Below are 12,184 nucleotides of genomic sequence, written 5' to 3' on the forward strand. Positions count from 1 at the left end.
CAACATTTTGAGTGCTTCACTGTGCTGGTGTTCAGACAGCAGACATATAGTCTGTCCCTATATTCGAAGCCTTTCTAGTTTGGTACAACCTAATGGAGCTTACCTTCCACTAGACTGAAGTATAGGCTCCTTAACATTTAAAGATGAGAAATACGAGGTAGTGATTTTCTTTTAAAAATGGAACGACAAGGAAAACATATATAAATCCAGCTGCCTTTCCTTTGTTCCTTATTATCATTTATAGGAATTGATTTTCTGGAAAGTAGGATTTTTTTCTCCTTTCTTTGTGGTCCTGAAGTAGTAAAAACCTTAAGGAAGAACTTTAAAATTCTGTTAGTAGCTCTTAGCAAAAATCTACTTTGAGGGCCTAATTTGTTGTTTGCTAATATAGCTATTGATTTAGGCAGAGATGTCAGAATGGTAAAGAGCACTGCTGGGTAAGTGTCTTCAGGAATGTAACTTTTTGTAGTCTGTCTCTGAGTTTCTCTCTTGGACCAACTGACTCATTGTAACTTGGGACCATGCAGGGATGATATGACTTGTGTTTTTTGGATTCTAGTTACCGGGTGTACTGCCTTATGGGAGATGGGGAATCCTCGGAAGGCTCTGTCTGGGAAGCTTTGGCTTTTGCCTCTTATTATAAGCTGGACAACCTTGTGGCGATCTTTGATGTGAACCGTTTAGGACAAAGTGAAGCTGCTCCTTTACAGCACTGCACAGATATCTATCAGAAGCGCTGTGAAGCTTTTGGGTAAGGAATGCCATTTCTTTTCCTCATTTCCTTTTCTTCTAGGTGTGATAAGTCAATTAAGAGCCAGCAAACATTTATTAAGTGGCTACTATGTGCTAAGAGCTGGGGACACAAAGAAAGCCATACGACAGTCCCACCCTCAAGGAACTCACAATCTAATGGGGGTGGGGGTGGGGCAACATATAAAAAGAAGCTGAAAAGGGGGGGAGGTGGGGCATGATGAAGTCCTGCAGTTGGGGTGGGAAATGATCTGAAGAGATAAGAGTTTCAAGATTGAGTTTATCTTGCAGAATGATGAAGTTTTGGAGATGATGAAGTCCAGGGAAGTAGCTGGGTAGGAATTGATGAGGAGAATTCCACCTTTATTAAAGGTGGAGGATCTGGGAGGAAGTCTCCAGGGTCCACTCTCTATCCTCTCCAATCAGAGAAAGAAGGTCCCAGCAGCAGGAGGTGCTGAGGAGTAAAATTCAGACTTGATTTCATCTTGCTGAATAATCTGTTTTTGAACATGATAAAGTCCAGGAAAAGAGTTGGGTGATTGTTGTGTTTGTCCTTTGTTTTCAAAGAGGACTATGACATCAAGTTGATCACATGACTTGCAGTTGACTTGGATTTGAGTAAAGGATTGTGTAAGGTCACTAGCCTCACTTTCTCCTCCAGAGCCATCTGGATCCAGTGGCCAGATATTCATCAAAATGACTGGAAATGGCTCAGGATGCAATGGAAGACCAGTTGGGTGGGAAATGCTAAGGAGAATCCCCTGGTTGCTCTTCTTAAATGGTGGAGGTCTTCTATAACCAACTGTCTTTTATTAGGTGGAACACCTATGTTGTGGATGGCCATGATGTGGAACAGCTATGTGAAGTCTTTTGGCAGGCAACTCAAGTGAAGAACCAGCCTACCGCCATAGTTGCCAAGACCTTCAAAGGCCGTGGTATTCCAAGTAAGCCAATGTGCCTTCTATTCCCACAACAGGAAAGATCTTGCACAAGTCTGGCACTGACAAAGACTTGGCTAGAAAGGATAAGCAATGTTGTTTGTGACTGTGTAGTGGAGCTCATAGACACCATAGGTTACATGTGTATATTTGTGTGTGTGTGTACATGTACATGTACACACTGGTGATAGTTTTACATTTCTAAGATGCCAGGGCATGTTCCTATGCAAACTTGGTTCCTTGAAATCAGAGACTCACTCTGTATTTAAGTAGAGGGAATGATTTTTTAAAATACAATCTTGTATTTCATATGGGTAGGGAGGTATCTCCAGAAATGACTGACGTTAAAAAAGAACCATCAATAAAACTGACTTTAACTAGAGAGTAAGAGTTGCCTGGGACAATGAGTCACACAACTAGTATATGTCAGAAGTGACCTTGAATGCAGATCTCTCTGACTTCAAGGGAAAATCTCTCCCCTTCTCCCTCCTCCCTTCCTCAGTTGGTCCTTTACCTGGGAACACAGAAGCACTAAAAAAATGGCATGGGTATGGTACTCACACAGCAGCCAATTTTTCTTCAGGCTCTTAGAACCTCTTGCCTGGACTTTTGTGGGAGCCTCCTTTCTTCAAGTCTCCCAACTCCAAAAGTGATCTAAAGTATAGGTCTGATCATGTCACCTCCACTACTCCAGAAACTCCAGTGGCTCCCTATACTCCAGGATCAAATATAAAGCCTGGTATGTCCAGCTTTTTACAACCTAGACCCATTTCCCAACTCTCTGCCTTTTCACTAATTGTTTCCCATGCTTGGAATGTTCTCCCTCTTCTCCTCTTCTTAGTTTCTCTTATTTCCTGCAAGACAATTCAAATCCCATCTTCTTTCCTGGTCCACTTTCACCTCTCACTATTAGAATCCTCCCTCTAGATTACCTTTCATCTACTCTGTAAATATCTTGTGTGTACCTATTTTTTGCATGCTATCTTCCCTGTTGGAATGTGAGCTCCCTGAGGGCAGGAACTTTCTTTGGGCCTAGCACATAGTAAGCACCTAGTAGATATTTGTTGACTGACTAATGTAGGTGAAGTGGGCTGTTGGGAGCTCTGCCCCCTGGCGAGCGAGAAAGGAAGATGTTTTATTGCTATGATTTATAACTTACTTGGTGCTTTATTTACATACATTCTCATTTGAATGTCACTGCAGCCCTGTGTACCACCTGCCCAAGGTCATGCAGATGGTGAATGGCAAAGCTGGGTTGAGAGTTCACACTCTTCTGACCTCAGATCTATACTCTTGCCCCTGCTAGCCCTGGTGGAGCAGTAACAAAAGAACCAAGATTTCATTGTTGGGCAGTCTACAGAGCTTTCTTTTGCTTTGGGAAGCTCTTTTCTCGATCACCAGCTGCTGTTAGAAATTCTTGCTCATACTTCATCAAGCTTTTTAAGCCTCACTTATAGAGAATATTCAGTGTGCTAAACTAGAAAACAGACCAGGTGACTCTTGAGATCCCATCAATGTCTAACATTGATGCTTTACTGAACAAAGGTTCAGTTTCCTTAACTAGAAAATAGGTGATCTATGTTTATTGTTTGATCCTAGGTATTGAGGATGAAGAAGACTGGCATGGCAAGCCTATGCCAAAGGACAAAGTAGATTCCATTATCAAGGCCATAGAAAGCCAGATACAGAGTAACAAGAACCTAACTCCTCAGTCACCTGTGGAAGATGTCCCTGAGATCAATATCATGAATGTCAAGATGCCTTCTCTACCTGCCTACCAAATTGGGGACAAGGTAGGCAGGGACTATAGTTATTAAGGATTAACGGTAATAAACTAAGTCACAAATTAGAATTTAAATTCTTCACTTACTCCTCCCATTTGTCTTGTAAGTAGTCTGTCTAGAGACGTTCATGAAGTATTCATTAGGATTTTTCACTACTGGTTAATGAGCAATAATGATAGCCTGTCCATCTCTCTTACTGTCTAGTATCTGTTCTGTGAAGTCCTATTTACTTGACTTTGAAATGTCTTTATATGGATGAATTTCTGCATTCCTGCCACTGAGTACTTCCCTGCCATCCCCTTGGGACCTAGAACTTATTCACTCCTGGGATGCCAGGGCCCCTATGTAACAGCAAGGACCCCAGCATACACAGGAGGACCTGCTGTACAGGTTCTTAGATCTCCTTTTCTAAAAGGAAAACAACTTTTGAGGGGTCAACAATCTACTTTAATCAAGCACATATATCATTCACTTAGTTCAGGGGAAAAAGTCAGCATCTTGAACTTCAGAGAAAATACAAATAGAAATTACAAGCAGAAATTACAAACAGAAAGACCAACAGACAGGGCTTCCGACCATCTGACCAATGCACACATTGTTACCAGAGAGTATCATGAACATCTGGGTTTTAAAAACTGGGGGGCTCCTTAGTAGCTGTCCAGACTCTCATCTGGCACATGAACCTTCTTCTAAAAAGGAAGCCCCAAAGCAAAACCTCATCTCAGCATATACATACACTTTTCAGGACTGGAGGGCATGACCCTTGTGACCTAGTGTCTGATTAGAAATGAACAAAAGTGTCAGACGCCTATTAATGGGCGAGGAAGATCTTTAACTCTTCCCCCCACTCACCATTAACTTTACCTTAACATTACACCCTGTCACTGCTGAGATGCTCAGGGCCCTGTTTTGACCTTTCAAGCTCATAGCTCCTACAGGAAGCCTTTCTCTTTTTCAATCCCCTGCTTGCTAGCATTCTCTCCCTCTTCACATGATCTTCCATTTGACATGTTATAGCCCCAGGTTGACAGTATGCTCCCCTAGGGCATGGGGGCCTGTATTGTCCCTTGTTTGACTCTGAAACCTTGATGCCTGCCACAGTGCCACAGTAGGCACTTAGAGCTGGAAGGGACTTTTCAGAGAGGGGAAGAAACTGGCCTAAGTTCCCAGCTAGTAAGTGACAGAGCTGAGGTTTAAACCCAAGTGCTCACACTCCAGATTCTGTGCTCCTCCCACTACACTAACACTTGATGAGTTGAATAGTGTTGTCCAGGGATCAGGGAATCAAAACCAATTTTGATATCATCCCTACAGGTCTTGAAGCATAGGAGTTTTGAGGTTCACATGTCAGATTTCTGTTTGTGAAATAAACAAATATGCTTATTTCATATGCCAAGGAACTGAAGCAAATGAGTCCATAACACATTAACATAAGATGACACTACTTTCTTTTCACTTTTTTGTTTGCATGAGGAAACTGAGTATATTTGGTATAGGCAAATGCTTGAATTTTCTTATCCCCAGTGATCTGGGTTAATATTCTTTTCCTTCCCCCCACCTCTTAGAGCCTTGAAAATGAATGAATTTTAGTTACTTTCCTCCTAGATGGGGATTTACGAACACTAACAGATTTAGTCTCTTGATAAAGTTCCCTCAGTGTGACTCTGCAATTTAGCAGCCTTTTTCTTCCAGGTGGCCACCAGAAAAGCTTATGGTGCTGCCCTGGCTAAGCTAGGCCATGCCAATGATCGAGTGATCGCCTTAGATGGTGACACAAAGAACTCCACCTTTTCAGAGCTGTTTAAGAAGGAGCACCCAGAACGCTTCATTGAATGCTTTATCGCTGAACAGAACATGGTGAGTATATCACAAACGTGCAGCAGCAGGGCACTTGAGTTCCTCTTGTCCCCTAACTCATTGTTTTTTTGTGTTATAGGTCAGTGTGGCCTTGGGCTGTGCCACCCGAAACCGGACCATTGCTTTTGCTAGCACCTTTGCTGCCTTCTTTACCAGAGCTTTTGATCATATCAGGATGGGGGCCATCTCTCAAACTAACATCAACCTTAGTGGTTCCCACTGTGGGGTCTCCATTGGTATGTACTGTCTTATAGCTAGCCAGAATTCTATCTTTTTATTGTCTTTTAGTTACAGAGAACTAATTATAAAGTATATCCATTGAACCATTTGTATTTTTTTGAGGGAGGAAGGGAAGGCAGTTGGGGTTAAGTAACTTGCCCAAGGTCAAACAGATAGTAAGTATCTGAGGTAGAATTTGAACTCAGGTCTCAGGTCTTCCTGACTCCAGGGCTGGTGCTCTATCCACTGCAACTCCACCTAACTGCCCTAATGCTTTGTATTTTTGTGTGGAGGTGGGGAAGTTCCATGGTCTAGACCTGTGATTTCATCGATGTAGGGAACTCCTGATGTGGAAACTCTCTTTTACAGAAATAGATCAGCAGCTGATCTATAACTGATAACTTCTCAGTACCCCAGATGAGGCTCTAAGCCTGTGTGATTTGTCCAGGATCATGCAGCTAAGTATGTGTCAGAGACAAGTTCTTTTTGACTACAAGGTCAGCCTTCTATCCACTATAGTACAGTATAGTTAGTGACAATACCATACTGCCTTTTAAGTTTAACTAGGTCTTCTGAAAGAAGAAGCAATGTGATCTTAGCTCATTAAGCTACAAGGCAAGCCATTAAATAGCCCATTCCACTGTTTTCAGTAAATTATAAATTAACCTGTATTTATTAGGTGTTATTGCTGTGCTACATCCTGCGAATAGATAGAAAAGAAATAGGACAAGTCTTATGCTTAAGAATCTAACTGGGGAGGCAAAGCTAAGTTAAACAAAACCTTTAGAGAAGAATTAAATATTTAAACTATTAAGGGATGGACTATAAGTACATGAAAGAGATCATTCAACAGAGGAGAAGAGGTCTGAGCTAGACCTTCAAGGCTTTAGTTAAAGGGAGAAGGGAAGTAATCCAGGTAGGGAAAATAGCATGAGCAATGGCATGGAGTTGAACATGGTATTTTGGGGGGACATTGAGGAGACAAGCCTTGTTGGAACGATAGATATATGTCTGGTAAGGTAGCGTCTGATAATGGAGGCTATAGATAACCAAGCAGATGAGTTTGCACTCGAAAGTGTGACAGGCAATAAAAAAGACATTGTAGGCTCAAGCTAGGGAATGATGTGATGGAAAACAGGTGCTTTAGGGAAGTTAGTCTGATTGCAGAAGGTATGATAGGCTTAAGAAGGAAGAAGTGTGGAGTAGGGAGGACAGGTAGGCAGGTATTACAATTATGTAGGTATGAGATAATGAGACTCTGGACTAGGATAATGATGATAGGAATAGAGAAGAAAGGGTGAATTTGAAACATATTGGATAGACAAGATTTCTAGCTCAAGTGGGTAGAAAAATGGTTGCAGAAATTATGTTTGGAAGGTAAAGCAATTTTGATTGAGGCAGGGGAATGAGTGATTATAAGTTTAGTTTTTGAAGTGTTGAGATTAAGATAATGGCGGGATATCTAAGAAACAATGTCCTGTAGGGAGTTTATAATCTCGAACTTGAGGGTAGGTGAGAGAGAAGCTTTGGGACAGGGGTAGAGAACCTGTGACCTCAAGGCCACATGTGGCCCTCTAGATCCTCAAGTACAACTTTTTGACTGAGTCCAAGTTTTATAGAACAAATCCTTTTGTTAAGGGAATTTGTTCTGTGAAGTTTGGATCCAGTCAAAGAGCTACACTTGAGGACCTAGAAAGCCACATGTGGCCTTGAGTCTGCAGGTTTTCCACCCCTGCTTTGGGAGGTCTCTCCATGGAAACTATGAGAAAAGATGTCATTTCCAAGTGAGGATATGTGGAGAGAGAAGAACAAAGACAAAAACATTTGAGAACACTTGTTAGGCAGTGTGTGTGTGTTCGTCCTTCGTTACCTAAGAAGACCATGCCATCAGAGAAACAAGGACATGACTTGCACTTGACTTTGTTTTGAGTGAGGGAGGGCTGTGCAGGTCACCAGCCTCACTTCTCCTCCAGAGCCATCTGAATTCAGTGACCAGATATTCATCAGGATTACTGGAGATGTCCTAGGATGAGGCAATTGGGGTACAGTGACTTGCCCAAGGTCACCCAACTAGTGAGTGTTAAGTGTCTGAGGTGAGATTTGAACTCAAGTCCTCCTGACTCCTGCACTGGTGCTCTATCCACTGCACCACCTAGCTGCCCCTGTTAGGTAGTAGGAGAATGGAGAGAGAAAAGGGAATATGGGGGAGATAGGAAAATCAGGATTGTGTTGTGTCATAGATGCAAAAAGAGGGAGATGGTGGATATAATGCTATATTTGGAGTCAGGCAGTCCAAGTTTTGAAACCTACCTCAGACACTTATTAGCTGTGTGATCCTCAGTTTCTTTATATGTAAAGTGGTGATATAATAATACCTCCCTTACAGGATTATACATAGGCTTATAGACTTAGAGCTGAAAAGAACCTAAGAGTATATCTAGTCTAGTCTAGTCCAGCCCAGCTCAGAGAGGTGAAGGTGACATACTTAATCCCACAGAACTAGAGTTCATTTCAAACATGGTGATCTTTTCTATTGTACCTACTGTACCAGTTTGAGAAGATCCACTGGGATAATATATAGAAAGTGTTCTATACTTTCAAGAAATACTAAAGAAGTATGAGTTGTGAGGGATCACACTTCAAGGAAGAGTGAATGTTCAGTGTCAAATGCCCCAGAGTGTGCAAAACTGATGACATGGAGTTTGGTGATTAGGCTATCACTCCTTGGTGAGCAGTGACCATATCCATGGAGTTGATTTGTGTATATACCTCAGAAAAAATCATTTCAGAAGCAAACTGGATTTTCTGATAGTTTTAAAACTTGGATTTGCCTAGGTACTCTTTCTCAGCCTGATTATATTAGAGGCAGAGAGTGCCAGTATTTTGGGCTATGTGTCTACTTGGATCAGATTCTGACCTTGCACAGGGTTGTGCGTTATTAAAAAAAAGGTATCTTGCAAAGGTCAGATGATATGGTACTTCAGTGGTTTGCCCCCTTCCATCATTTCCCTGAAGGACTAGAGAGAAGTTAGCTCATTGAAGAGAAAGAAGATAAACCTACTTGTGTGGCAGGAAGACTAAAAATAATGAAAGCCTGAGACTTGAACAGATCTGTCACCTTTATATCCCTAGCATTGTGCTTTCCACATACAGTAGACATTAAATAAATGATTGGAGAATTGGATTGAAGTGGTTGGTGTTGGCCTGGACTAAATCACTTTTTCTTGTGATTTTCTCAGGTGAAGATGGGCCCTCCCAGATGGCTCTGGAGGATCTAGCCATGTTCAGAACTGTTCCCAACTGCACTGTTTTCTATCCAAGTGATGCTGTTTCTACAGAATATGCTGTTCATTTGGCTGCCAATACCAAGGTATACTTATAGCAGAGGTTCTTAACCTGGGGTCTGTGAACTTGTTTTAAAAATGTTTTGATAACTGTATTTCAATATAATTGTTTTCTTTTTTAATCATATATAATTTGTTTTATGCATTTAAACATATCCTGAGCAGAGGTCCATAGGCTTCATTTGACTGCCCAAAGGGTCTGTGGCACAAAAGAGGCTAAGGATCCTTGATTTAGAACAGAGGTGGGGAACCTGCAGCCTCAAGGCCACATGTGGCTCTCTAGGTCCTCAAGTGTGGCTCTTTGAATCCAAACATCACAGAACAAATTCCCACCCCTGATTTAGAACAATGCTGGCTTAGACAGAAAATGTTTCTTAGGACCACAGGTTTAGAGTAAAAAGGGGCTGAGAGTTCATTTAGTCCAGCCCTCTCATTTAACAGATGAAACCAAGGCCCAGTGAGGTAGAGAGGTAGTAAATGTCAGAGCTGGAATTTGAATCCAGTTCCTCTTACCTTTGATTCAGTGCTTTTCCCACCCTACCATGTTGCCTTTCTGGTCTCTGCTACTAATTTGGCATTAGTTTTTATCAGATCAAATTGTCACACTTGAGGGCCTTGTAGATGAGACATGCTTTGTAGCTGGCATTGATTTTTTTCTTTTCATATATCTTCTTGTCATTTGCAATCAAACGGAGTAGTGACACTGACAACTGGGTATCTTGTTCATATCCATTTATTTGTGTATTGTTTCCCCAGCTAATTAGTAAGCTCCTTGAGGGCAGCAACGGTTTTTTTGTGTTTTTGCCTTTGTTTGTATCTCTAGTGCTTGGCACATAGTAAATAGTTAATAAAGACTTGTTGATTGCTTAAGTGACCAGAAGCCTAAGCAATGAAATGAAGAACTTAGATAGACAATAATTCCATACTCTCATTGCAAAAAATGAATTTTTAAGACTGAGTACTTTTTCCACTAAAATCTCTATTATTTGACCTTTAATTCTCAAAGGTTCTGCCAAGGATGCACAAGTTCTGTCTGGTGCCACTTAACTGGGTCCAGTGATGAACTAGAGATTTCTTGTCTGAGGACCAGCCAAGCTAAATTTGGAGAGGTTGGACACAGGGAATTAACCATTGAATTACAGCTACTTTTAAAGAATAAGTGTTTGAGGAATTATGATATATTACAGATCTTCGAGGTGCTAGTCTTGAGTATTGAGCTCTTAAATGTCCTAGGTTTCCTACTGAATGTAAACAAATCCCTGCCCTAAGCTTGTAGTCTGTGTTGATCAAACAGCAGGGACAAGGTAGTGAGAATGCACCAGAGTGGAGGAGCCAGAATAGGGTGCAGGTGGCCACTTTGCATGCTAAGTAGGAGATCTGCCCTATGAGTTTTTGGCTCCAATATGATTGCTGAATAGAACCAAGGTTAATACTTCTATCAGAGTATTTAGAGGAGCTAGTGGTAAGGAGGCCCATGTACCTTGGGTCAGACTAGCCCAGGGGTGGGGAACCTGTGGCCTTGAGGCCACATGTGGCCTTCTGGATCCTCAAGAATGGCCCTTTGACTTAATAAAAGGATTTGTTCTGTAAAGCATGAATTCAGTCAAAGGGCCACACTTGAGGACCTAGAGGGTCATATGTGGCCTCAAGGCCACAGGTTCCCCACCTCTGGACTAGTGCATACATGGTGAAATTGAATATCACGAGTGCACGTAGAAAGAGAATTGGGGCTAGGAAGAGCCTAGGATGTAGCTGTGATGTTGGGGCCTAGATTTTTCTCCCATCTTGTCTTTATTGTGATGCGTGGGGATATTTATGGGTATTTATACTTCATTTTGGTGAAGGGAGGAGTCAAAGAATGTACTATTCTCTGGTCTCCATGCTACCCTGTACCAGAATTACGTTAGTGATGGTAAAAGTATTATTCATTTCCATCTTAGAGATTTCCAAATTGTACCTGCTGAGCTTCTACCCAGTTCCCCATCCCTAAAAGAGGAGGCTTACAGATATAACAAACAGGTCAATATATATCTGGGATCTCACTCACCTACAGCAGATATTTTAGCATGTAAAGATCATCCCTGATGGGATTTGCTGGATTCCTCCTTGGTTTTGTGTCTGAATAGAAAAACCATTGTAGCAATGTTTACTCAGGTGTTATTTTTTGTTTTCTAAAGGTTTTAAGGTATCTTATTCCTTGTCAGTTTTCTGCCCAGAATACAGGTTTCCTTCTCTAAAAGGGACTGGCATTAATTCTTACTAGTTTATTCTTTTCTCCTACCTTTTTCTTTGTAGCTAATATTTTTAAAAATTCTTTTTAGAATTTGGAACTTTGATTTCTGAAATATAACTCTCATTTTTATATTTACCCTAGGGAATGTGCTTCATCCGAACCAGCAGACCAGAAACTTCAGTTATTTATTCTCCCTTTGAAAACTTTAAGATTGGACAGGCCAAGGTAAAAAAGTCTTAAGTTCTCGCATTTTTCCTCTTCTCTTAACGTGGATGGTCTTCTGGGCTGTTTTCTATCCTATGTCTTATCCTTTCTTCTCCTGAGACTGCTTTCCCTCATTGCAACCTTTGGCCACTTCTCCTCATGGAGGGATATCACCCAAGTGAACAACTTCATCAATTTTAGCTCGACTTGAACAATTCTTTTACTGTCCAAATCACCCACAAGACCAGTCTAAGTTAGTTGAATTCTAGCTAAGCAGCATCTCTGAGGACAACTTTTGTGTTGGGGCATTCATTTTCCTTGTCTCTTTAGCAACTTCTGAAGGGGTAACACATACAAATGTTTGCTTCAACTGTTTCAGTCTGTAATTATTTATGCCAGTGCTCCAATTTGTGACTAAAAAGTCAGTTGACTGTTTTAAGAGTTGCTATAAAAAAGCATTTTCATAGAGTCCTTTGCTTGCCAGTAGGCAGTTTAAAAACAATACCCTCAATCAGTAATGTCAAACTCAATAGAGAGGGTGCCACTAATTTGTACATAAAGATCCCTGCAGTTGCCTGCTGACCTTTTTCTTTTAAAGCATAATGTTATCTTGTTTTATTATATTTAAAAAAAATTTCCCAATTACATTTTAATCTGGTTAAATGGCATTCAAGAGTGTTGTAAACTAGTGGGCTATATGCTTGACACCTCTGCCCTCAATGTTTGATTTAGCATTTAGGATTTCATGCTAATTCTAATTTTTGTACTATGTTAACTGTATCTCAGCAGTAAGCCTGTATCTGGTGCACATGTTTTAAACTTTTATTTATATGGAGATGGTGCCTGTCATTCAGG

The 12,184-nt window shown here is 41.1% G+C and overlaps 1 protein-coding gene across 1 annotated transcript in view; it reads left to right on the plus strand.

Moving 5' to 3' along the window:
* TKTL1 (transketolase like 1) overlaps positions 1 to 12,184 on the plus strand; it is a 29,507-nt gene that overhangs the window by 13,212 nt on the left and 4,111 nt on the right. Inside the window, exons 5-11 of the mRNA XM_072625936.1 lie at positions 560 to 751; positions 1,567 to 1,694; positions 3,288 to 3,481; positions 5,165 to 5,329; positions 5,409 to 5,565; positions 8,788 to 8,918; positions 11,267 to 11,350. Of these exons, the coding sequence (XP_072482037.1) occupies positions 560 to 751; positions 1,567 to 1,694; positions 3,288 to 3,481; positions 5,165 to 5,329; positions 5,409 to 5,565; positions 8,788 to 8,918; positions 11,267 to 11,350 (1,051 nt within the window). The remainder of the gene's footprint in view (positions 1 to 559; positions 752 to 1,566; positions 1,695 to 3,287; positions 3,482 to 5,164; positions 5,330 to 5,408; positions 5,566 to 8,787; positions 8,919 to 11,266; positions 11,351 to 12,184) is intronic.

Source organism: Notamacropus eugenii, chromosome X (assembly GCF_028372415.1).
Source record: "Notamacropus eugenii isolate mMacEug1 chromosome X, mMacEug1.pri_v2, whole genome shotgun sequence".
NCBI lineage: Eukaryota > Metazoa > Chordata > Mammalia > Diprotodontia > Macropodidae > Notamacropus > Notamacropus eugenii.